The sequence below is a fragment of the Balaenoptera acutorostrata genome, chromosome 10 (genome assembly GCF_949987535.1).
Source record: "Balaenoptera acutorostrata chromosome 10, mBalAcu1.1, whole genome shotgun sequence".
Taxonomy (NCBI): Eukaryota; Metazoa; Chordata; class Mammalia; order Artiodactyla; family Balaenopteridae; genus Balaenoptera; species Balaenoptera acutorostrata.
In genome coordinates, this window is record NC_080073.1 from 8,119,130 (window position 1) to 8,145,634 (window position 26,505).

Genomic DNA, 26,505 nt, shown 5'->3' on the forward strand with positions numbered 1-26,505 from the left:
TGATTCTCCTTTGGGGAAGATGGTATTTTATAGGCATTAGCAGCTGGCAACTGGGGCTGTGCTGATCCCATCTGGCATCACTGGGAGGCAACCTGTAAAACCAAAGAATCATTTGATGCAACAGCCAACTAAGTGACTCAAAACTGAAGCTTAAATTTAAAGAAAAAACTGATTTAGAGAAAAAAAGGTAATCCTAGAGGAACTCATTCTAAGCAATCAGTCATTATGCCTGTGTGTGTGTGTGTGTGTGTGTGTGTGTGTGTGTGTGTGTGTGTGTGTGTGTGTGTGTGTGTGTGTGTGTGTGTGTGTGTGAGAGAGAGATCGATTTAGTGCAGGCTGGTGGGTCCCAGATGAGTCCTTTTCTGGAGACAGTGATCTGAGGGAGCAGAATCTGGAGAGTGGCCAGTACCAGTAAAGAGCAGCCATGAAGTGCTGGGGACATTTATATTCAACCCCTGTGGGGGAAGCATTTTCATCTCCTCCTATGGGAACGTCTGAGAGGTTGACCTATGGAACACAGTGCCTGGGCCGCCACACACAGTCGTTCAGGCTGGGCACTGCACAAGAGTACTCAGCCACGATGACAGGAGTGTGCTGAACTCTGGCTCATGCCCTGGAAGCCACAAGCCCTGGTTCAGGAGGTGGGGGGAGTGTCTTTCTCTAATTCGCACTAAAGCATGTTGGGGCCAGGAGAGGCCCTGGCAGTGACACACTTTCTCTTCCCACAGAGGCAGAGTATAGAGATCCAAGTATGAATTTGCAGTTCTGCTCTTCATTGCTTGCCAGACTTAGATTGCTCTGGGCTGTTCTGGGAGGAGGAGGAGGAGGAGCCCACTGAGCAGACCTCTCTCAGCACCTTCACGGAGGTGTCAGATTGCTGCCTGCTTCCTTTCACGTCCCCCATGGAAACTCCTGGTGGTGAACTAGCTCAGCAACCCCCATTAAACTGAAAAGTGCTGCTCTCCTGAGATATTTTCCCCAGTGCAATTGGCAAAACTTTAAAAGACATTCCATGGGCAGGGCTATGGAAAAGCAGCCTTCTCCTATGTTGCTGGTAGGAGGAGAAAATGGTGCAGCCCCACTGGAGGAGAATTTGGCTTTATCTGATGAAACTACACATTTGTTTGCCCTTTGACCCAGCAATCCCACTTCTAGGAACCTACCACAGAGACACACCTCTATGAATAAGAAGCACAGGTACAAGGTTATTTGTTGTGGCAGTATTCGTAACAGCAAAAGATGAGAATGTCAATCCATAGGAGACTGGTTGACTACATTATGGTCTATCCATGAAATAGAGTAGTTTGTAGCCATTAAAAAAAAAAAATGAGGAAGATCTCTATGAACTGACAAGGAGGGATTTCTAGGATTTACTGTTAAGAGAAGAAACAGGTATATGTAGTAGCAGAGTGTGCTACTTCCATTTTGTGTAAGAAATGAGGGACCGTAAAAAAATTGTATATGTGTATTTGCTTATTTTTGCAGAAAAAAAGATTAACAGGACAAACCAGAGACCAATGAAAATGGTTAAATGTAAGGTGTAGGGAGAGAAGGAGAGGAATAGGGCTTCTCTGCAAGCAACTTTTTATCTGGTTATGACTCCTGGACCATGTGGATGCTTTATATTTTCAAATTTGCATATTTTTTTAAAAAAAGGATGTCTAAAAAAATTAAATCCCTAAAATTGAATATAAATAGAAACAAATACGCTGTATATCAGTCTGACAACCATACAGAGAGTAACTTTTCAACATGTGCTCTGGTCATACAGTTTTTTAACAGCTCTATTGAATTACATACCATAAGGCTCATCCATTTTTTGAAGTGTATATTTTAGTAGTTTCTAGTGTATTTATAGATTTGTACATCATCACCATAATCTAATTTCAGAAAATTCTCATCATCCCTAAAAGGAACCCTGTACCCATTTGTAGTCATTCCCTGTACCCCTTACACCCCAGCCCCCATCCCTAGACAACCACTAATCTACTTTCTGTCTTCTGATCATATGTCTTTAGTGGGATACATTCTGAGGGCCTAAAAAACAAAAAAAGCCCTGTGAATAAACCTTAATTTTTATGTAGTAGGTTTATTGTTAGTGGTGATATTGCTATTAAAAATCTGAAACTATTTTATGTATATTGTAGGATAAGGCAGACACATTAAAATATCAATTATAAATATTATTCAGAACAAGATTTTCACTGTAAGAAAAATGAAATGCAAATACAAAATAAATGAAGGTAAAGAAAACATTATATCTTAAACATGAATTAGAAATATCAGTGTGAACTTGTCAAAAAATATATATATATGTATATTCTAGCTCTATGCACTGAAAGAACCTAGACGTTCTTTATGACACTCCTGTAGCAATGAGCACACCTAGAACCTAGATCTTGGTTTCTAAATACCATGCCCTACAAAAAGCAAACAAAGCTCCTTAGAGAAGTTTTTTATTCCAGGTCTAGGTCAAGGAAAGTACCAGGTGATTCAGGGACATCTTTTATGCCAGAAAGCAAGGAAGCGCTCAATAGAGGTCACATCAAAGGACATAAGGAAGGACTCCCCCTAGCCAAATTTGGGGACAATCTGAGCATCCCAATGAATAGTGATGTAGTGGGTTATAACACTTAGATTGCTGAAGACAGTAGCAATGAATTAAAAATTATAAAAACAAGCCCATAATATGTTTAAAAAAAAAAAGGAGGGTGGAAGGAACACGGAGAAAGCTCTTCTTTAGGGAAGAATGCCACCTAATAATTGTAGATGGAATGACAGAATCAGAAAATCACCATTTTGTTAGAACCACAGGGTAATAATTGATTTGGGCAAAAGTTATCATTGGATGCTCAAAGCACTGGGTAAAATATGTTAAGCATGATGACATGCACATAGATCACTTATTGTTTACAAAAATATTTTATATTTTACACTTGTTATTACAAAGGAGAAAATATACCTTTACAGTGTAGGGATCCGGAGGCCACCACCTTAACCCAGTGATCAAGTATTACCCACATAGTATTCTTTTTTTTTTTAAATGTATATATTATGATATCATTCTTTTTTAAGAGTTTTATTTATTTATTTATTTATTTATTTATTTATTATTTATGGCTGTGTTGGGTCTTCGTTTCTGTGCGAGGGCTTTCTCCAGTTGCAGCGAGTGGGGGCCACTCTTCATCGCGGTGCGCGGGCCTTTCACTATCGCGGCCTCTCTTGTTGCATAGCACAGGCTCCAGACATGCAGGCTCAGTAATTGTGGCTCACGGGCCTAGTTGCTCTGCGGCATGTGGGATCTTCCCAGACCAGGGCTCGAACCCGTGTCCCCTGCATTGGCAGGCAGATTCTCAACCACTGCGCCACCAGGGAAGCCCCCCACATAGTATTCTTGCCCACAATATTTAACCTGACTCTAATCACGAGGAAGCAATCAGACAAATCCTGAATGTGAGGCATTCTATAAGGCAGTTGGCCTGGACTCTTCAAAAAATGTCAATATTATGAAAAACTAACAATAAAAAATGTTGGGGTCTATTTTGCATTCAAAAGACTAAAGAAGCATAACAACTGAATGAATTGTGTGAACACTGATTAGATCTTAGCTTTTGAAAAATTCTATGAAAGACATGGGACAATGGGGAATGTTTGAGTAAAGTCTGTGAGACGGTGTTTTGGAACTCTTGTTAATTTTCTTAGGTGCAATACACGGTTACGTAGGGGAATACCCTTATGCTTAGGAAGAATGTGTTGAAGTATTTAGCAGTGATATGTTGTCATGTCTACAAAACACTCTCAAATAATTGAGCAGTACTAAATATAAGTAGAGAAAGGGAGGGAGAGCAAATATGGCAAGATGAGTGTAAGTGTAGTAGGGTGACGGATGTTCATTGCTTTAATTCTACAGCGTTCTTATAGATTGGAGCAGTTTCAGAATCCGCTGCAGGGGGCACTCTCAGCATGCCGTGTGGCGGAGGCTGTCACATCTGTCCTTCAGTTCAGGCTGGGCCAGGTTACCTCTGCCGCCACCTGCACACACCCTGCCCCCTTACCGAGCTGAATCGTCATCTCCTGTTTCCCCTTAGGTGAAGACCCGCTTGTGGATGATCAAAATGAACGAGATATCAATTCAGTCGCTGGCGTTCTAAAACTGTATTTCCGAGGACTGGAAAACCCACTCTTTCCTAAGGAAAGGTTTCAAGATTTGATATCTACTATTAGTAAGTATTTCCCAGGTGGAATGATCAGTTTCTTGACCAGTCTTTATTGAAGCTGCAATCCAGGCTCATTGCTGCAGGGGAGGGGTGCCTTGAAAGAAGCCATATGACTCTTGTCCTCATGGAACTTAAAACCTAGCTGTGGAAATAACAAGATGGTTTACAATAGAAGGACCCATGGGCCTGGTACACCTCTGGGTGTAGGAGGAGCTCAGAAGAGAAGAGGCAGAGGGAGCCTTGGTTTCTCGGATCACAGCTGAGGGAGAATGATGTGAGTAGAGTCTTCGGGGAGGAGTGGACTCAGGGATCCTGGGAAGGCTTGGGGACACACAGATCAATGGGACCAGCAGGAGGGTGTCCCAGCCAGTACATGGTGTAAGATGCTGGAAGGGTCAGATGGAGCAAGAAAGGGAAGACCTTGAATGCCTTGCAAGGATTCCAGAGCTTTTCCCCTTGGGTTACAAGGAGCCATGGAAGGTTTGGGAGTCAGGTCAGCAACATGGCAAACAGGGAAATGATGAAAATAAGTTGATTGGGGGCTTCCTCTGACATCACTAGCCATGAAAGTCCTTCTTGACTAGTATTTCTGTGGATAAAGGCAGGAGCCCAATCTAGGGGCTGCAGTAAAGGCACCTTGACTGTAAGATGCCAAAATCCACGGCAACCTTTTGGGAATATTTTTTAAAATAAACTTCTAATTTTAGAACATTAGAATGTTAGTATTTTGGAATAAACTCTTTTTTTTTTTTTAATAAACTCTTTGCGTTACAGAAAAGTTGCCCCACACCCCGTTTCACTAGGGATGCTTCTCACAATGTTCTGAGGGACATTTGCAGCCACGGAAGTGCCCAGGAGGTGACAAGAGCCTAAGGAGGCTTGAACCCTCTTATTTGTCTTGTGTGAAAGGCTCTTCCTCCACTCTTCTGCCCTCCACTACTTCCTGCTCATCTTTCCTGATCCACTTCAGGCTCCAGACCACCTCTCAGAAATCCCAGGCCACAGAGGCCCATCCCTGTCTGAGCCCCGTGTCACCTGCTCAGCCAATATTTCCAGAAGCTCCAATAGCCCAGTTCCTGAGCGGACAAGGTGTTCGGCCCCTGGTACAAGGTCATGGCATTGTGTACCTTGAATCACAGTGTGAGAGGAAAAGTCCCTCCTCAGTTCCCTCCCAAAGCCTTGGTTACATCAAGGAGTGACACCCGCTCTGCCCCCAACGTACAAGTCATTCTCCCTGCTAAACAGAGAGAGCAGGGCCTCAGTCTCAGAAACTTTTGTATAAAACAATGTCTACCTATAATTTGGTAGCATTGTTTTGCTTTCATTGTATCTCTTTTTATGTTACCTTCTAATTATAGCAAGTGATCCTGGTTTCTCCTTTACAGAGTGAGGTAAAGTCTCCTTTTTTAAAGAAGTGTATTTAAGACAACAGTATTAATAAACAGTAGTGGAGGTGGTCTAGGGCACTGTGACTGAAGCCGAGGACATGGAGGGGCCTGTATGGGGGGCAGTGGACTCGATATGTGTGCCAGAGCCTTCCACTCTGTGTGGAGGCCTTGGTGAGGCACCAGACCTTGAAGGTTGGCTGGAGCATGCCAGGTGGAGAAGAGAGATCACCAGTGTGTGCAAAGGCCTGGAGCAGGAGAGCCTTTGTGTGATTGGGTGGAGGGGTGGGAGGTGGCTACGGTGGCCTGGCACAGTTTTTCTGCGGGGCACTACTGGCATTTTGGGTAGAGCAGTGCCTTGTTGTGTGTCCCACACATTCAGGACCTTTAGCACCTTGGCCCCTGGATCCCAAATGCCAGTGGCACCCTCCAGTCACTGCAACAACCCCAGAGAATGCCCCACATATTTGTAAGTGCCCCAGAGGTGCACGCCCACTTCTTCTGAGAAGCATGGCTCTTAATCATCTTCAGATACTTGGCGAAGGGGCGGCAGCTGGGAGATGAAGCAGGCAAGGGTGGTTGAAGCTCCATCATGAAGGGCCTTGGATACAGACGAGAAAGGTGGAAGTTGTCTTTTAAAAGGAACATGCTGACAGGATGTGGAGGCTGGAGAGAGGAGGGGCTGAGTGAGAAAAACACGTTTTTCTCTGAAAAAGAAACTGATATGAGTTTATGCATCAGCCCTGCAGATAATCATTGGAGCTTTGGTAGCTCACTCTTAGCCTGAGCTTTCTCTCTCTACAGAGAAAAGCCCACAAAGCACTTTTTTCTCCTTACCAAGCCCAATTTGCTGCCCCCAACCCTGGCCTGACTGATTAAATGTCTGTATCTCTAAGGTTGACCTGAAAACGGGGGTCAGAGACAAGAGCCCAAGAATCACCAGGCTCTTTGACCAATATACAGCTCAAGAGGTGGTTATTTATTCAGTGTTCATTTCCTGAGCACCTACTCTGTGCCAGGCCTGTGCTATAGCTGGTGTTTTTAAAGAGTCTAATAAAACCTGGTCCCTGCCTGTGTTCCTCAGGACTCATAGGTTGCAGATGACAGAAACTCAGCTTACACTGACTTAACCCGTAAAAGGGAATGTATTGGCTCATATATCTGAAAAGTTTAGGCCCAGCTGGACTCAGACCTCACACGACATCTTCAGGAATCTGTCCCCTCCAGCTATGTGGTGACTTCACTCCCGGACACCATCTTCTTTCCTGGGAGCCCTCAGCTGCTCCTCTACCCAGTTTCAAGAGGGAACTTCTCTCTAGGTTTCTCCAGCTGAGTCCCAAGGATCAACCCTGATTTGTTCTGATTAGGCCATGGACCCCTCCCTGGGCCCAGCCCTGTGGCTAGGGGAATTTGATGCTCTGATTGGCCAGGCCAGGGTCACATTTCCATCCCTGGAACTGAGAGTAAAACTGCCTCCCCCTGGGCTTCCCTGGTGGCACAGTGGTTAAGAATCTGCCTGCCGATGCAGGGGACACGGTTCGATCCCTGGTCCGGGAAGATCCCGCATGCCACGGAGCAACTAAGCCCGTGCACCACAACTACCGAGCCTGCGCTCTAGAGCCCGCGAGCCACAACTACTGAAGCCCTTGCGCCTAGAGCCCATGCTCTGCAACAAGAGAAGCCACTGCAATGAGAAGCCCGCAGACCACAACAAAGAGTAGCCCCTGCTCGCCACAACTAGAGAAAGCCTGCATGCAGCAACGAAAACCCAATGCAGCCAAAAATAAATAAATTAATTAATTAATTAAAACAAAACAAAAAACATGCCTCCCCCTGAACCACATGGGCTGATCTCACAGGTGGGACTCACAGATGTCAGCTACTTGGCTCTCTGATGATGAAAGGCGCCCTGAAAAGTCCCCTTATGTTACAGAACTGGAGAACCCAGCTGAGAGGGTGCACCAGATCCAACAAATCCTCATCACCCTTCCCCGCGTGGTCATCGTGGTCATGAGATACCTCTTCGCTTTCCTCAACCAGTGAGTTGCCCAGCCAAGGCGGGGGGCCCTCCTCTTTGACTCAGCCCTGGCCTCCTTTGGGAGGGGGTGTCCTGAGGTTTGTAGGTACAACTGTTCCTAGAACATGGGACCCTCCTGAACTTGAGTAGAGCCCCCAAGAGAAAGAAACCACGGGGGAGGATTCACCTTTCCCTGGTGACTTGTGGGTACTCCTTTCTCGTAGCCTCTCGCAGTATAGTGATGAGAACATGATGGATCCCTACAACCTGGCCATCTGCTTCGGGCCCACCCTCATGCACATCCCTGATGGGCAGGACCCTGTGTCCTGCCAGGCACACGTCAACGAAGTCATCAAGACCATCATCATCCATCATGAAGCCATCTTTCCCAGCCCCCGGGAGCTAGAGGGACCTGTGTACGAAAAATGCATGGCTGGAGGGGAAGAATATTGGTAAGATTCCATTCTTCTTAATATTATTACTATCATCGTTGTTGTTGTTACTGTTGAACCAGAACAGTAAGAAACGCTTTGATTTTCTTACTGCTTTTTAGTCTGTACTCCCATATATATTTTCTCATTTGAGCTTCGCACCAGCCTTATACGAGGGATAGGTGCATCAGTCAAGACTGTCTTGGTTTATAAGGGACAGAAATACAACTCAAACTGGCTTAAGCCAATTGGGAATTTAGTTTTAACTAAATAAAGTCTGGGATCATGGCTTTAGGTATAGCTGGATCCAGGGGTTCAACTATTATCATCAGGACTCAGTCCTGCAATTCCCAGCCCCTGGCTGCTTTCTTCTACATTGGCTTCATTCTCAGGCAGCCTCTGCCTTGGTAGTTTCAAAGAGGCATCTGGTAACTCCAGTTTAGAGCCTGTTCTCTCGCCATCCCCAGTGGAAAAAGAGCTTCTCCTTCCCAAATGTTTTAACACAAGCCCAAGAATTATGTCTCCTCCTGAGGCTTGGGTCTGGTGAACTAATCACATCGATTAGGAGATGTATGTAATGCTGTCATTGGCCAGGTGAGCTGCAAGCCCATCTCAGGCAGCAGGGGCGTGGATAATCCCCACCTCAGCCTCTTAAACTGAGAATGACACTTCCCACCCTTGTCCCCTACCACATAGAGTTCTCTTTTCCTGGCAAAGTTTGTTCACTTTCTTTGAGAGCTCCACGCCAGGCCAACAAGTGGTAGTTGGGCACCTCTGTGTACCTGGTGCTACACTGGGTCTTGGGAGAAATATTTTAGAATCTTATCAAACTCAGGGCTGACTACCTTCCCCAGGCTAAGACCTTAAAATACGGTGAAAATAGGACATTTCTGTTAAGACAGAAAATTCAGAACACCAACTGACAAAAACCAAAGGGTTCCTACTCTTTCTTTCTTCCCAATCCAGGACAACACACAGCTGTATGTTTAGGTATTACCCACACCGCTTTCAGCCAGATGCCTACAGGGGAGTTAGTCTTTTGATTGTCAGAGCGTTCCTGGACTCTTGCCTCGCTTTAGTTCTGTGGGCATATTTGGGCAGCGGCTTCAAAGAAGGGAAACGTTCCAGCCTCCTTGTTTCTCTGCAACACTTCTCTGCATAGAAACACCGGGCCACGGCTCTGTAATCTCATCTGAGGCACCTGGAGCCAGTCTGTCCCTGATCTGTAACAGAAATCCTACAACCGGCAACCACACTTTTTAGACAAAGAGAAGCTTTTCAACTTTATCGCTTTTGTAGCCATTACCAGTTTTCTTTTCTTGCTGCAATATATATAATTAGTGCTCTGGGAAGGCACGTACAGATCTTAGCATACTTACCAAAGCACTACATACAATAACCACACTTTTCTTAATCCCATTTGTGCTCCATGAGAAAGGAAAACTATTTATTACATGGTAATTTTGGAGGAGTTTTCAAAGCCAAAAAGGAGGATTTGGTTGAGGATCTCATAACAGTGGACAACATTCATTCATTCACCAAATGGTTACTGAGCATCTGTCCTGGGCCAGGCCCTGGGCTGAGGGGCAGGGGTGTAACGTGACCAAGAGTAACCCCTGAGACAGGGAGGAGGAAACAGGCAGTTCTAGGAGTAGGGGCCCTGGAGCCAATGTAGGGATGTCAGGAAAGTCTTCCTGGAGGAAACACGGTGACTTGACTGAGACCTGAAGGATGAACTGGGTCAGCCAGGTGAGAGCAGGCAAAGAATGTGCTAGGCCTGGAGCATGCAATAAAATGAAAAGCGTTCTGTATGCCTGCAGTGTTGCATGTGATGAGAGAATGGTGAGGGAGGAGGCCCCACAGGCCAGCAGGAGCCAGGTTATGAAAGGTCTTAAGCCATTGTGCAGAGTCTGGAACTTATCCAGGAGAATTTTTCATAATAAAGTCCATATTCCTTTAAATGGTATTGTAAATGTCACCTCCAAGAAGCCTTCCTTGACACCCTATGTAGGTCCCCTCTCCTGTTCTTGTCTCTGTTCATTTGTGCCTATATAACACATTTCAACTTGTAGCACTTCTGTTTCTCAGCCCTTGAGGGCAGGGTTTGTGTCCACGTTACCCATCAATGCATCCCTCTTACCTAGCACCATGCCTGGCATAGATTAAGACTCAATCAATGGTTTGAGTAAAAACAAACTGATTGGCTGACTATGTGAATGAACCCTGGCCTCAAGAAGCTTACAATCCAGTGAGGGGGCAGCAGCTGATGAAATTATCCCAGTGCATTAATGACAGAATTTGATGGTCCTGGACTCACTCTACCCCTAAGCCCATCGTGGTTGCCAGCCTGCTCGCCACCTGGGCTGATGTGGATTTTGCACGCAGCACCATGAGGCAGCCCCGAGGAACCCACTCCTTGGGAGCTTCACCCACCTCGCTGAGCTTGTCACCTCTGCTGTAAGACAGGCAGGGAGCCAAGCCAGACGGATGACTCTCAGTACTTCCAGAGTTCCTTCTGCTCTGGCCTGAGGTCCTTCTGAGGAAGAACGTCGGTGTTTTACTGCCTTCTAGATCTTACAGAACACTTAGGCATTGACAGCCTTTACCAAGAAGACAGCCCAGCAAATTTCAGGGCTGGGGTCAGTTGGGGGATGGTATTCAGGGAATCTTCCCAATGGGTGAGGGGGCCGGGTGTGGTTTTCTGTTAGGAAGGTCTGTGGGTGGTCAGATGAAAAAAATGGGATGAAGTGGGCCTGGCCTGATCTGGGTCAAGGCACAGAGGTGGGCTAGGCCAGCGCTTGTGGGAGGCTGAGGGCAGCGTGAGGTACAAAGCCCCCCAGGAGTCCCCTCCCCATGTTTCCTTGCAGTGACAGCCCACACAGCGAGCCGGGGACCATCGACGAAGTTGACCACGACAATGGCACCGAGCCTCACACCAGTGATGAAGGTGAGTGAGGGGGAATCAGGGCGAGGAACTCCCCTGGGGCCTCTCCTGCTGACTCATGCCTGCCCACCTGCTGGGCCGACCCACATAAACCCCACCCACCCAGCTTTGCAAGTCAGCACGTCATCCTCTGGAGCAGACAGCGACCCAGAAAGACCTCCAGTCCACTGCATCCCCACACGGCTTGCCTCCTTCCCTTCTGTGTCCTGCCTGGCCTGAGTGCAAATCCTAAGTGACGAGAGTTTCCTAAGTAGGAAGCAGGCTTTGTCCTCTGTCCCTCCCCTGCTGGGGGTCTGTTCTGCACCCGGCCTGAGCTGGGACCTGGGGCACATCAATGAACCAGACATGGGTCATCAAGGCGCTCCTGGTCTTGTCACCTGGCAGGTCGAGAGCAGCTCCCCACCATGCAGAGTGGCAATGCCAGGCTACAGGGGTGACCCAGTGCAGTGGGTACCCCGAAGGTGAGGCCAAACGGTGGTGACCCAAGGAAGTGTGAGCAGGTAGAGAGAGAAAGGCCAGCCTGGGCTCTGTGGGACTCCTCAGACCTTCCACCCCTCTAGACAAGGAAATAAAATCAGGTTTGTCTCTAGAGAGCCTGGACAGTGTAGACAAGCAGTCTGGATAATACGGACCTGGGGCCAGCATTTCCATTAGGCAGATCAGGCACAGTGCCCAGGGCCCACGATGCTTTCAGAGCCCATGAAAATGTTTTAATTTTTTTTTAATAATAAGAAAAAAGAGAATATGAGCCTGGATTATATTCATCTCTGTACAATGCAGTTGTAAGATATAATTTTTGACGTTTCTTTTAATGGAGGAAGGGGCCCATGCAAGTACAGGTGCCGAGGGCCTGAGAGTCACAAAACCTCCCTATGTTGACTGAGCACAGCCCTCCTTTCTCCCTGTGATAGTCTCACTTTTAAAAAATCATTATTCAGCAGTTCTCTTATTGGCCTTTGTGTTTGTCTTGTGGGACAGTCCCAGACCCTGTTGGCCACCGTTTTTGTCAGGAGAGCTGGGTATGCCCTCAGGTGAGGTTTCTTGGAGTTGGCATAAGAGGCGAGACTAATAGGTGGGTTTCCATATTCTAGTGGGACTATTTCAGTTTCCAGCCACAGAACCCCCAACTCAAACTGACTTAAGCCTAAAAGGGATTCAGATCATATACTTGAAAGTCCCAGGGTAGGCATGGCTTCAGGCACAGCTGGATCCAGGAGCTTAGTAGAGCTTGTCAGGAATGTGTCTCCACCTTGCTGTTCTGCTTCCCTCTGTGTTGGCTTCCTCCTCAGGTAGGATCTCCCTGTGTGGTGGTCTCTGGCAACTCCAGGCTTTCCTCATCCTTTTACCCAAAGTCCCAGTGGAAAAGAGCTTCCTTTTCAAAATGGTTCCAAGAAAGCTGCTGGGATGAAGTCTCACTGCATTGCCTTGAGTCACGCACCCAGGCGAGAACCAGTCACTGTGGCCCGAGAGGGAGCTGATGGGTCGGACCTGGGTCCCAGGGCAGGAAAGCACATCTAGGCACAGTGTTCAGCTCTGCCAGAATCCTCAGAGGCTGAAGTCATCCTGAGCTGAGGAGAGTGTCCTGCAGAGCCTTTGTTCTGAGATATGAAGGCTACCACCTTCTGCTTGTTTGCAGTGGTTTGCTTTTCTCTTTCCTTCCTTTCCTCTCTTTTCCTACCACCTCCAGTCCACCCTCTTCCTCTATCACTTTTAACAGCCCCCCTTCTCGTTCTCTCCATCTGTTGCTTGTTTATTCCCGTGTGTGCGTGTGTGTGTGTGTGTGCGCGCGCAGCTCTTGTTCTAGATCTTGCTCTCAGTCTCTCTTCTTCCACTGGTGGAAAACACCTCTTGTCCAACAAGATAGATGATTTTTCAGCATTAAGACCTGTGGGGGCTGCTGGTGGAGGCAGACACGTCTGTGAGGAAGCGGGTCAGGTGACCCCTGAGGAGCCTTGCAGCCTTCCTGGGGGACCCACTTTGGGGGGCTGAGGTCGCTGTCAGTCACCCTGCAGCTGCTGTGTTTCTCCACAGCTCCTCACTGGGGGCTGGAAGGTGCTGTGGGCATCAGGACTGAGGAGGGGGAAGGCCAGAGAGCACAGGGCTTGCTGCCACAGGACACACCTGGCAGGCTTCACCCCCGCCAAGAAAACCCCCAGAACATGCTGCCTCGACCCCTCAGAGCAGAGGCACACAGGTCCCTGGAAGGGGATAGATCAGAGCCTCGCGTCTGCTTCTCCAGGAGATCCTGCCCCTATTGTTCTTTGTCATGCTGCTGGTTTCTGAGAATGACAAAGGTAGGAAGAATTGTCCTGGAAGGACAGTGGTCCTCCCCGGGAGAGCCAGTTCAGGGAAGGCTCTCACTGTAACCTGTGTGTTGGTGTGGGTGCTGAGTCATGGACGTTCTCTGGAGAAAAACTAATTGCATTTTCAAATGTTTACATTCATGCCAACTCCAGCTGAAACAGTCATAGAAATGTTGAGCTACAGGAATGGTCAAGGGGGCACTGGACTCGAGAACTTTATGGCCATGTGATCTTTGATAAGCCACATAACCTCTGGCCTTGGTCTCCTTATCTGTAAAATGGGAATGACAGCAGCAAGAGAATTGTGGTCTAGGTTAAAATGAGGTGACATACATGAAAGAGCTTAGCACAGTGCTTGGGACCACTAGGTGGCTAGGAAGCATTAATTGACTCTGTATCCAGTGTAAATCTTTTCTGATCCTGATAAAGAATCCGAGTCCAAAGAATTTTATTGATGTAACTATTTATTGGCAGCCTAACTGCCTGATTTCTTACCTGCTTTCCTCTAAGACATTTCATGTAGGGGATCCGTTGGTATCTTCGTTTCTCTTGAAAATACCCTGTATGAATGGAGCCCAGCCCTTCAAAGGTCAAATCGGCCATAACACCACAACTCCATGTCCTTGTATTCGATGGGTCACCCAGTGAGTGACCGAATTGGAGGAACAAGTTAGTTGTTTGAGAGTCTCCTGCCTTTGCTGTCTCAGCAGATTCTGCACCTAACTGACGCCCGCTGCCCTGTCTTGAGTCTGTAACACATCATGGGTGTGAGTGTGGAAAATCCATTTGTGCTTGCTCTTCCTGTCTCCAAGACTTATGAAGAAATGATGGTTAGGCTAAGAACCCTTGATTGTCGGAAGTAAACAATGAAAACATTAAGGCAGCCAGTCAGTAGCAACTTTATTAATACAATGCTAAATGAGGAAGCAGACTGCCAGACAAAGAAACCACTGAAACTGGTAACAGAAACGTGCTCATATAGTTAAAATGTGCACCATCATCCTTTCATTGATATTTTCCCCAAATTTGCCAAATTGCCCTTGACTCCTTGCACATCATCTACATCTAGAAAGCCATTAAACCATTAACTCTTTGCACACATCAGGTATCCATAAATGGGCTCTAGGAGGCCCATTACAGGCAAAATTTTATTTCTATAGGAACGTGTGCCTCTGAGAAGAGGTCCACAGTTTTCATCAGATTGTTCTAGGCATTGACTAGAAATCAGGGTAAGATTTTTACTTGTATCTAAAATATTGGTTTCCAGTATCTTCTTTAATAAAAAAATTTCAAACACACCGAAAAGTTGAAGATAATTGTACAGTGAACACCCGTATAACTACCACTTAGTTTCTACAGTTGATAACATTTTGCTTTATTTGCTTTTTCATGTATCTGTCTACCCATCCGTCAATCCATCTTATTTTGTTTTAAATTAATTAATTAATTGATTGATTTACTTATTTTTGGCTGCACTGGGTCTTCATTGCTACGCACGGGCTTTCTCTAGTTGCCGTGAGCGGGGGCTACTCTTCGTTGCGGTGCGCGGGCTTCTCATTGCGGTGGCTTCTCTTGTTGTGGCGCACGGGGTCTAGAGCGCAGGCTCAGTAGTTGTGGCACACGGGCTTAGCTGCTCCGCAGCATGTGGGATCCTCCTGAACTAGGGCTCGAACCCGTGTCCCCTGCATTGGCAGGCGGATTCCTAACCACTGCGCCACCAGGGAAGTCCCTCCATCTTATTTTTAACACACTTCAAAGTAAGTTTCAGTCATCACTGAATGTCTCCCCCAGACACTTCAGCAAGCAAATCATTAAAAAGGGCCAGTATTGTTCATGGTTCTTTTTTTAAAGTAAAATTGCAACACTGAAATGCGTAAATTTTAAGTGTTTCATTCCATGAGTTTTTATAAATGCAAAAAAATTGTATAACTCAAACCCCTCTCAAGATACAGAATATTTCCAATACCCCAGAATGTTCCTTCATGCCCTTTCCCACTCAGTCCCTGCCCCCAAAGCCCAAGAAGCAACCACTGATGTGATTTTTTTCCACCAGAGATTAGTGTTGCCTGTTCTAGAACTTCATATAAATAGAATTGTGAAGAGAGTCTTTCTGCTCTGTCTTCTTCCACTCGGCATAATGTTTAGAGATTCATCCATATTGTATGTATTAGGCAAGGTTTTGAGGGTATTAAAATGGTATTTCAGTCAGTTTACACGTGAAAGCCCAGTTCTGCCTCAATGATGGCCACCCTGCCCTGTAAGAAATAAAGACAATAGAAAAACGAGAACAGTGGTCACGTCATTATTTCCTCACCGCTAGTGCAGGGATGGTAAACTGACCAGCACCTCGTGCTTAGGCCTGAAACCTGGGTAGGAATCTCACTGCCTCTTTTATTTTAACCATTTTAACGAGATATAATTCACATACCATACAGTTCACCCATTTAAAGTGTACAATTCAGTGGTGTTTAATATATTCACAGATACGTGCAATCATCACAACAGTCAATTTTTGAACATTTTCATCACCATCGAAAGGACCCCCATGGCCTTAGCTCTCATCCCGTACTCTCCTTTCCCTCCTCCCACATTTCTCCCCAACCCTAAGCAACCACTAATCTACTTTCTGTCTCTATGTGTTTATCTATTCCAGACATTTCATATAATGAAATCATGCCATATGTGCCATTTGTATATGGCTTCTTTCACTTAGCATGATGTTTTCAAGGTTCATTCCTGTTGTAGCATGAATCTGGAATTCATTCCTTTCTATGGCTGAATACTATCCCATTGTGTGGACAGACCATGTTTTGTTTATCCATTTGTCAGTTGATAGTCATTTGGGTTGTTTCCACTTTTTGGCTATTATGAATATTGCTGCTGTAAACATTTGTATACAACTTTTGTGCAGCCATATGTTTTCACTTCTCTTGGTTACATACCTAGGAGTGGAATTGCTGGGTCATACAGTAGCTCTATGTTTAATCATTTAAGGAACTGCCAGAGTGCTTTCCAAAGTGACTGTACCATTTTATATTACTACTAGCAGTGTATGGGGGTTCCAATTTCTCCACATCCTTGTCAATACTTGTTATTATCTGACTCTTTGATTATAACCATCTTAGTGGGTGTGCTGTGGTATCTCGTTGAGGCCTTGATTTGCATTTCTCTCATGACTAGTGATGCTGAGCATCTTTTCCTGTGCTTATTGGTCATTTGTATAACTTCGCTGGAGAAATGTCTCTTCAGATCCTTTGCCCAGTTAAAACTTTGGTTATTTGTGTTTTTATTATTGAGTTGTAAGAGCTCTTTCTATATTCTAGATATAAGTCCCTTATCAGATATATGATTTGCACACATATTCTGTGGGTTGTCTTTTCGCTTTCTTGATGGTGTCCTTTGAAGCGCCAAAGTTTTTAACTTCGATAAAATCCAATTCATCAACTTTTTGTTTTGTTGGTCATGTTTTTGGTGTTATATCTAAGAATCCTTTGCCGTATTCAAGTTTATGAAGATTTACCCTTTCTTTTCATCTAAGAGTTTTATAGTTTTAGGTTTTGTGCTTAGGTAATCCATTTTGATTCATTTTGAGTTAATTTTTGTATATGGTGTGATCATTCCTTTCTGTATAGCTATGCAGTCCCAGCATCATAAATTGAAAATATTATCCTTTACCCCATTGAATGATCTTGGCCCCCTTGTAAAAAATCATCTGGCCATAGATTTCTGGACTCTCAATTCTATTCCACTTATCTGTATGTGTATCCTTGTGCCAGTACAATATTGTCTTGATTACTGTTGCTTTGTAGTGTGTTTCAAAATTGGTAAGTGTTGAGTCCTTTAACTTTGTTCTTTTTCAAGATTTTTTTGGCTATACTGTGTTCTTTGCAATTCCATATGAATTTTAGAATCAGCTTATCAGTTTCTACAATGAAGTCAGCTGGGGTTCTGATGGTGATTGCGTTGGATTTGTACACCAATTTGGGAGCATTGTCATCTTAAGTGCTATGTCTCTGATCCATGAACATAGGATGTTTTCGAATTTTTTATATCTTATTTAATTTCTTTCAACAATAATTTGTAGTTTTCAGAATATGAGTTTTGCACTTCTTTTGTTAAATTTATTCCTCGGTATTTTATTCTTTTTGATGCTAATGTAGATGGAATTGTATACTTAATTTCATGTTGAATTGTTCATTACAAGTGTATAGAAATACAATTGATTTTAATATATTGTTCTTGTAGCCTGCAACCTTGTAATATATTGTTCTTGTAGCCTGCAACCTTGCCGAACTTGTTCATTCATTCAAATAGTTTTTAGTGAGTTCCTTATGATTTTCTACATACAAGATCATAGCATCTGTGAATAGACATAGTTTTACTTCTTCTTTTCCAATCTGGGTGCTTTTTATTTCTTTTCTTTGCCCAATTGCCCTGGCTAGAACCACCAGTACAGTGTTGATTACAAGAGATGAGAATGGACATCCTTGCCGTGCACCTGACCTGAGGGGGAAAACATCCAGTATTTCACTGTTAAGTATGATGTTAGTTGTAGGTTTGTCATAGATGCCATTTATCAGGTTGAAGAAGATCCCTTCTGTTCCTGGTTTGCTGAGTGTTTTTATCATGTTGGCTTTTGCCAAATGCTTTTTCTTCACCTACTGAGATGATGTTGTGATTTTTTTGTTTTTTTATTCTATTGATTGATATATTACATTAATTGATGGGGGGGATGTTAAACCAATTTTGCATTCCTTGGATAAATTCCACTTGGGTGTGGCACAAAATTCTTTTTATATGTTGCTGGATTCAGTTTTCTAGTATTTTGTTGAAGATTTTTGCACACATATTCATGAGATATTGGTCTATAGTTTTCTTGCGATGTCTTTGTCTGATTTGGGTACAAGGTTAATACTGACCTCATAAAATGAGTTGGGAAGCGTTTCCTCCTCTTCTAGTTTTTGAAAGAGTTTGTGAAGAATAGTTATTAATTCTTTAAATGTTTGGTCTAATTTAGCAGCAAAACTGTCTGGGCCTAGGCATTTCTTTGCGGGTGGGTAGTTTGGTCTTGTTTTTTTTAAACGGATTCAATCTCTTTATTTGTTATAGGTCTATTCAGATTTCCTATTTTTTCTTAAGTTAGTTTCAGTAGTTTGTGTCTTTGTAGGAATTTGTTCATTTCATCTAACTTACTCAGTTTACTGGCATACAGATGTTCACAGTATTGCTTTATAATCCTTTTTTCTTTCTGTAAAGTTGGTCATAATGTCCCTTTTTCATTTCTGATTCTAGTGATTTGAGTCTTCTCTTTTTTTCTTGGTCATTGTAGCTAAAGGTTTGTCAATTTGATCTTTTTAAAGAACCAGGCTTTGGTTTAATTGAACTTCTCTATAATTTATCTATTCTCTATTTCATTAATTTCTACTCTAGTCTTTATTCTTTCCTTCCTTGCTTTAGGTATATTTTGCTCTTCCTTTTTCCAGTGACTTACAGTGGAAGTTTAAGCTATTGACTTGAGCTCTACTTTTTCTTAATACAGGCGTTTACAGCTATAAATTTCTAAACACTGCTTTAGCTGCATCTCATACATTTTGGTATGTTGTGTCTTCATTTTCATTCATCTCAAAGTATTTTCTGATGTCCCTTTTGATCTTTTCTTTGACCATTGGTTATTTAGGAGGACGTTGTTCAATTCTTCATAATTTTGAGTTTCCTACTATTGAGAAATCAGTAGTTTCATTCTATTGTGATTGGAGAAAATACTTTGTATTATTTATATTCTTTTAAATTACCTGAAGTTTGCTTTATGGCCCAGAATATGGCATAGCCTAAGGAATGTTCCATGTGCACTTGAGAAGAATGTATATTCTCTTGTTGTTGGGTGGTGCATTCTATAGATGTATGTTAGGTGTACTTGGTTTATAATGTTAGATTTTCTGTTTCTTTGTTGCTCTTGTGTCTAGTTGTTCTATTCCTTATTGGAAGTAGGGTGTTGAGGTCTCCAATTATTATTTTTTTGAATTATCTGTTTTTCCCTTCATTTCTGACATTATTTGCTTCATGTATTTTGCTGCTCTATTATTAGATGCATTATATTTATCATTGTTGTATCTTCCTAATGGATTGAACCTTTTGTCATTATAAAATGTACCTCTTTATTTCTAGTAATTTTTTTGTGTTAAAGCCTGTGTAGTCTGATATTAGGATAGCCACTCTAGATTTCTTGTGGTTGTAGTTTGCATAATATAGTTTCCCCATCGTTTTACTTTCGCTCTAATTGTATCTTTGAATCTAAAGATGTCTCCTATAGACATCATATAGTTGGATCCTGTTATTTTATCTAGTCTGACAGTCTCTGCATTTTAATTGGATTGTTTAATCCATTCACATTTAATGTTATTATTGACAAAGTTGGATTTTTGCCTGACATTTTCCTTTTTTGTTTTCTATGTGTCATGGTTTTTTGTTCCTTTATTTCTTCTTTACTACTTTCTTTTGCATTAAGTATTTTCTAATGTAGTATTTTAATTTTTAAATGATTTTTAAACTGTATTTAACTATATTTTTGAGTTATTTTTTAGTGGTTGCTCTAGGGTCTACCATATATATGTCCTAACTCTGAGAATGAACTTCAGATTTATACTAGCTTAATTCCAGTAATATGTGAAAATATTACCATATATAGTTCTATTCCCCTTTCTGTATTTTTGTGGTATTATTGGTATACATATTACATCTGTTAATTTTATAAATGCAGCAGCACATTGTTATAATTATTTTTTTACCATCTGTAGCCATTTCCTTAGCCCAGTACAGCTTTGCTCTCACCTCCTTTGTTCTCTAATTGAAAACATATTATACATATATTACATTTCCATATGTTATAGGCCCAGCAATACATTATATACATATATTATACACATATTTTTTAAACTTGCTTTTAAAATAAATTAAGAGAAGAAAAGAGAAAAGATATGCATTTATACTCTTTTATGATTACATGATTATCTTTATTAGTGCTCTCTGTTTTTTCTGTGGATTCAAATTACTATAAGGGTTACTTGCTTTCAGCCTGAAAAAACTTCCTTTAGTGTTTCTTATAAGGTAGATTTGCTAGATAACACATTTTGGGTTTTTTTTTTTTTAATCTGAAGATATCCTTATTTTGCCTCACTTTTGAAAGATAGCTTTTCTAGATTTAAGATTCTTGGTTGGCAGTTATTTTTTGGAGCACTCTGAATGTGGCATCCCACTGTCTTCTGACCTCCATTGTTTCTGCTGAAAAGTCAGATGTTAATCTTGTTTGGGTTCCTTGTAAGTGATAAATTATTTTTCTCTTAATGCTTTCAAAATTGTCTCCATGTCTCTGACTTTCAGCGTTATTACTATGATGTGTCTATATGTAGATCTTCTTGCATTTGTCCTACTTGGGATTTGTTCAGCTTCCTAGATGTGTAGGTTATTGTTTTTTCAATAAATATGGGAAGTTTTCAGCCATTATTTCTTCAAATATTTTTTCTGTTCGTTTTTCTCTTTTCTTCTTCTACTACTCCTGTTACACATATGTTGACACACTTAATGGTATCCCACATTTCTCTATGGCTTTGTTCATTTTTTTTCCTTCTTTTGTCTCTTGGTTCTTCAGCTTTCATCATTATTTCTATCAATCTGTCTTCAAGTTTGCTAATTCTGTAGCCATTTCAAATCTACTCTTGAGCCCCTCTAGTAAATGTTTAACTTCAGTTGCTGTATTTTTTAATTCCAGAATGTTTTTAATTTATAATTTGTATCTCTTTATTGATATTCTCTATTTGATTCTACATTGTCCTCATACTTTACTTCTTTAATCAGTTTCCTTTAGCTGTGAACATATTTGTAACAGCTACTTTGAAATTTGTTAAATTTGATATCTGGTCATTCTCACAGGCATTTTCTGTTGTCTGCTTTTTCTTTCCTCCCAGTGTTTACATCATACTTTTTTTTTTTATATACTTTTTGTTTTTCTGCATGTCTTCTAATTATTTTTGCTTGGAAACTGGACATTTTAGATAAAATATTGTAGCAACTCTGGGTACTGGTCCCTACCCTGTGAGGCTTATTTGTTATTTGCTTCTGTGTTTGTTTAACAACTGACTGGACTGTTTCAGTGACATCTGTGCTCCCCTTCCTCCCTTCCCCCATACATACAGTGTTAAGCCTGATGTTACTTCCCAGAGAGGAACAGCTTTGCATATGCCCACAGTCACCTGGGATGACAGTGGTTTTGGTAGGGTTCTCTTTCTCTGACTACATCCAGCTGTTAAACTCCATTAATTACTGCATGTTTTGCTCTATTCTTTTTCTTTTTTAACATCTTTATTGGAGTATAATTGCTTTACAATTGTGTGTTAGTTTCTGCTGTATAACAAAGTGAATCAGCTATATGTATACATATATCCCCATATCTCCTCCCTCTTGCGTCTCCCTCCCACCCTCCCTATCCCACCCCTCTAGGTGGTCACAAAGCACTCAGCTGATCTCCCTGTGCTATGCAGCTGCTTCCCACTAGCTATCTATTTTACATTTGATAGTGTGTATATATCCATGCCACTGTCTCACTTTGTCCCAGCTTACCCTTCCCCCTCCCTGTGTCCTCAAGTCCATTCTCTAGTAGGTCTGTGTCTTTATTCCCATCTTGCCCCTAGGTTCTTCATGACCATTTTTTTTTTTTTTAGATTCCATATATATGTGTTAACATATGGTACTTGTTTTTCTCTTACTGACTTACTTCACTCTATATGACAGACTCTGTGTCCATCCACCTCACTACAAATAACTCAATTTTGTTTCTTTTTATGGCTGAGTGATATTCCATTGTATATATGTGCCACATCTTCTTTATCCATTCATCTGTCGATGGACACTTAGGTTGCTTCCATGTCCTGGCTATTGTAAATATTAACAGTGTCCTCAATCATAAATTTTTCTACAAACCAATCCAATCAAACTCTGTCTCCTTTGAAGGAACAGTTTCTGAGGTCATTGTTTGGTATTTGTTTTGACCCTAAGAGGGCTCCTCTCAGCTGTCTTATTCTCTGGTTATCTCTTCCAAAATAGTTGGCCTACAATCTGGGCTGTATCTACATTAAATCTGTGAACCTGCCCCCAGTTGCCTTTCACCACAGTCTCCACTGTTCTTGAGAGCACCCTTAGGCCTGAACTTCTCCAAGCTCTGTTGCAAATGAAGTCAATTCCTTTGGGAGGAGATTAGCAGCTGTTTTACAGCCTACTTCTTCCCCCAGGCAAAATCTCTGAGGTAGAGGTCTGGAGCTGGGGGTGAGGACAATGACAAGCTTCTGAGTGACCTCCCCATTCTAGGAGCTGAGTGCTTTGTGGAGAGGAAGGCAGCACCCTGAGGCCCTCTCAGCTTGCCTCTTCTCACAAGGAACCATCACCTCATGAGGTGGGGTAAGGGTGATCAGGGCCCGAATATTCTCACTGGTGCTATGCCCAAGGCAGAACTTCTATTGTGTAAGTGCAGGTTGGGTGGAATGAGGAGCCCTCACCTCTCTACCATACTCACCTGGGACTTAGCCTCAGCAACAGGTAGCTGGGGGCAGGCGGAGAAACACTGATGTCCTGCTCCTCCTGGGAAGGAAGCCCTCCTGCTGGAAGCTTGGTGGGAGAAGAAGCCCTATATTCGGGTACAGGAGTCTGAAGTGGAGTCTGCCTCCCTGAGCTTGGGGGTGCTGGTGGAGGGAGGGAGTAGTCTTAGTTCAAATTGTACAGACTCTCACTTTTCTTACTGAATTTTCATAGATTTTCTTGAATAGATGTTTCTTCATTTGTTGTTTGCCTGTAGGACCATTTCCAGAGGCTTTCAGTGGTTGTTTGTTTGCTTGTTTTTGCATTTTTCACAAGTTTCACTGAAGGGTAGATCAGCAGATCTCCCCACACTGTCCTGCCAGGTTGATCACTCTCCTATCCTCTTAAATAAGATCAAAGTCTTAATACTAGTTGGTGCTGCAGCCAGAGGCAATGAAAGAACCCAAGGTCATGAGTGAACAGAGGAGAAAAGAAGGACCCTGTGGACAGGCCCCAGGTGATTTCATTACTTTGGTTGCAGGGAAGATGAGAGAGAAGAGAGGGCACAGCCACGTTCCTACCCTTTAACACGGTGACCCTGGCCTCTGATAAATGGTCCTAATGAGATTAGGGTTCTCTCTTAAAAGAGCAGAGACAGTGTGTGGGGGTGGGGGGTGGACGGGGGCAGTGAGGTGGTTTGAGAGGGACAGAGCCGTCTGCTCTCCCGTGACCTAAAAGGGTCCTCTGTTGTGGCATCATTAGAGAGGGGCATTTGCGCTTCCTCTTGGGTGGTAAGTAGAGAAGGGTAACGAGTATGGGATTTGCAAAATCTCCAGTCTTCAGCTTCTGAAATGAAAGCAAAGCTCCAGTCTGTCTTTTCATCTCCACGTCAGGCCCTGGACTCTTGTAACCACCGCTGAACTGCTCCTGCCTCCAGCCTCTCCCCTCCAGTCCTTTTCCAACTCTGCAACTGCTCTGCTCCTGGAGTGACTTTTCTAAAGTGTGACTCCAGCCGGGCCTCTACGGGGACAGCCTTCAACCCCCTTCTTTAGTTCAGGAATGGCCTCTGTATTTCTTCACTCCCTGTAGGGCCCGTGGGGCACCTACCTGGCCTAACCAGCCTCTCCATAAGCAGGAGTCAAATTGAATGCCAGTCATACAGTATGGTATATATGTATATTCATATTTACACTGTGTCCGTGTAAAGGCCCTGTAGCAGGAATAAGCATATTGTGTTTTAAAAACATCAAGAAGGCTCTATTAATGATATCTGGGACCTGGGCTTAGATCTCAGCTCATCACTCTCTACTTATGTGACTCTCCCCTTGTGTGACAGATCATTTCACCTCAACCTCAGTTTCCTCACCTGTAAAACGAGGATAGTGTGCAGATACTGTTGTGAGGATATCACTTACATGTGATAACATAAGTAGAACCCTTGGCACATGGTAAAAGCTTAATTTGTTCATGCAAGTAACAAGTATGTATTGAGTGCCTACTCATCCCAGGGACTGTTGTAGAAGTGGGAAAATAGCAGGAAATAAAATAAAATCCCTGTCTAATGGAGCTCACATTTTAGTAGGAAAGATCAGCAGTGAACAAATTTGGAAACTACACATTTGTGCACACACAGACACACACAGACACACACACACACACAAGTTCAGGTTTTGATCTGATCTATGAAGAAGAATAAAGCAAGAGTGATCTGAAGTTGGTGCTTTTGTAGTTAGTGAAGGGTGGCCAGGAAAGGTCTTGCTGAGGCATTGGCATTTGGGTACAGATCTGAAAGAAATGAGAAAATGGCACACAGTGATCAGTAAATATTTGTGAAATGTGAATGAGTGCAAATGTCTGGGAAGAAAATATCCCAAGGAGAGGCAATAACAAGTGCAAAGGCCCTGTGGCAGGAATACTTGGCATGTTTTAAAAGCATTAAGAAGGCTCTGTGAATATTTATACTGTAGTTTTTAGGGGTAAAGTGTACTGATGTCTGCAACTTACTTTAAAATTCATTAAAAAATTAGATGGATGGGGCTTCCCTGGTGGCGCAGTGGTTAAGAATCTGCCTGCCAATGCAGGGGACACGGGTTCAAGCCCTGGTCTGGGAAGATCCCACATGCCACGGAGCAACTAAGCCCGTGCGCCACAATTAACTGAGCCTGCACGTCTGGAGCCTGTGCTCCGCAACGGGAGAGGCTGCGACAGTGAGAGGCCCGCGCACCATGATGAAGAGTGGCCCCCGCTCGCCGCAACTGGAGAAAGCCCTCGCACAGAAACGAAGACCCAACACAGCCATAAATAAATAAATAAATATTTTTTAAAAATTAGATGGATGGATGGATAAATAGAGGGATGGACAGATAGATATATGCTAATGTTAGTATAGTAAAACGTTAATAGTAGCATCTAGGTGGTAGGTATATGAATATTCACCATAAAAGTCTTTTAACTTTACTTTGTGTTTGAAAAATATCATAATGCAATGTTGGCGGAGAAACATCAGGAAGACTAGTGAGGCTGGAGCAGACTGAGGGAAGGAGAGAGTAGTCAGAGACAAGGCCACCGAGGTCTCCATGGCCCAGAGCATGGAGGGCCTCATAAGTTGTAAGGAGACATTTGTGTTTTGTTCTAAACACAATGGGAAGCCTTCAGAGGGATTTGAACAAGAGAGTTTCATGATCTAATTTATGACTTTAAAAGATCCCTCTGGCTGCTGTGGGGAGAAATGCAAGCAAGAATGAAAGCAAGGAGGCCAGGTAGAGGGACAGTGGTGGTCTGGACCAGGGGGGTGGCAGTGGAGGTGGTGAGGCTGGTCAGATTCAGGGGAAAATTTGAAGGAGCTGCTGATGGATTAGATATGCATTGCCCAAGAGCAGGGCTTCGGCCTGAGCAGGGCAGATGGTGGCTCTGTTTCCTAAGATGGGGAAGATGAGGGAATGAAGTAAGTTTGGGGAGGGGTGTGTGGGAGAGTGGTAAGAGGGAGAATCACACGTTCTATTTTAGGTGTGAAAAACCCAAATAATAGACTTCCTAATAAATGGTAGCTATTATGACTGTTTCTACCCCACACGATTACATAGTGACATCTGCAAACACACGAGCTCTCTCTCAGCTTGCAGCTCAGCTCTGCTCCTCAGCTTTTCTTCTTTTCTCCCCCTTAACATTTTCCACTTTTCCTCGCCCCTCCACCCGCCACTACAGACCACCACCAGTGACTGCTGGAGCCTCTGGAAATGAGCAAGCTTCTGCCCGGGTCGGCTCCTTCAGCATTACGGGGGGTGGGATCAGAGGAAGCCCTTGGGGTCAAACCCGAGAGCACGCAGACCGTGGGGTTCAGCTCATGGGCTTGCAGAACCCTCCGGCCTTTCTGTCTCTGTAGCTAGGCAAACACACAGGTCACCAGGGGGTGCTAACGCATGACTGGCATGAGATTCAAAGATGCAGCAGAAAGACGTATGGAGATGTCTCCATTTTACTGAGAAGGTGACTCTGAGTCCAGATCTGAGTTCATTTGACCCATTTATCTGGGCTGTCATTTTGCATCAACTATGTCAGAACAGCATGTAAAGACATTTGTCAGGGAGCCAGCTGGGGAATGCTGACTTAACTGTCAGAGGCCTGCTGTCTGCAGAAGGCTGTCC

General features: G+C 43.5%; 1 protein-coding gene across 5 annotated transcripts in view; it reads left to right on the plus strand.

The window, feature by feature from the left end:
* SRGAP3 (SLIT-ROBO Rho GTPase activating protein 3) overlaps positions 1 to 26,505 on the plus strand; it is a 261,732-nt gene that overhangs the window by 219,240 nt on the left and 15,987 nt on the right. For all 5 annotated transcript variants that reach the window (XM_057555522.1, XM_057555523.1, XM_057555524.1 and 2 more), the window contains 4 exons: positions 4,089 to 4,223; positions 7,536 to 7,641; positions 7,844 to 8,071; positions 10,918 to 10,997. In XM_057555522.1, the coding sequence (XP_057411505.1) occupies positions 4,089 to 4,223; positions 7,536 to 7,641; positions 7,844 to 8,071; positions 10,918 to 10,997 (549 nt within the window). The remainder of the gene's footprint in view (positions 1 to 4,088; positions 4,224 to 7,535; positions 7,642 to 7,843; positions 8,072 to 10,917; positions 10,998 to 26,505) is intronic.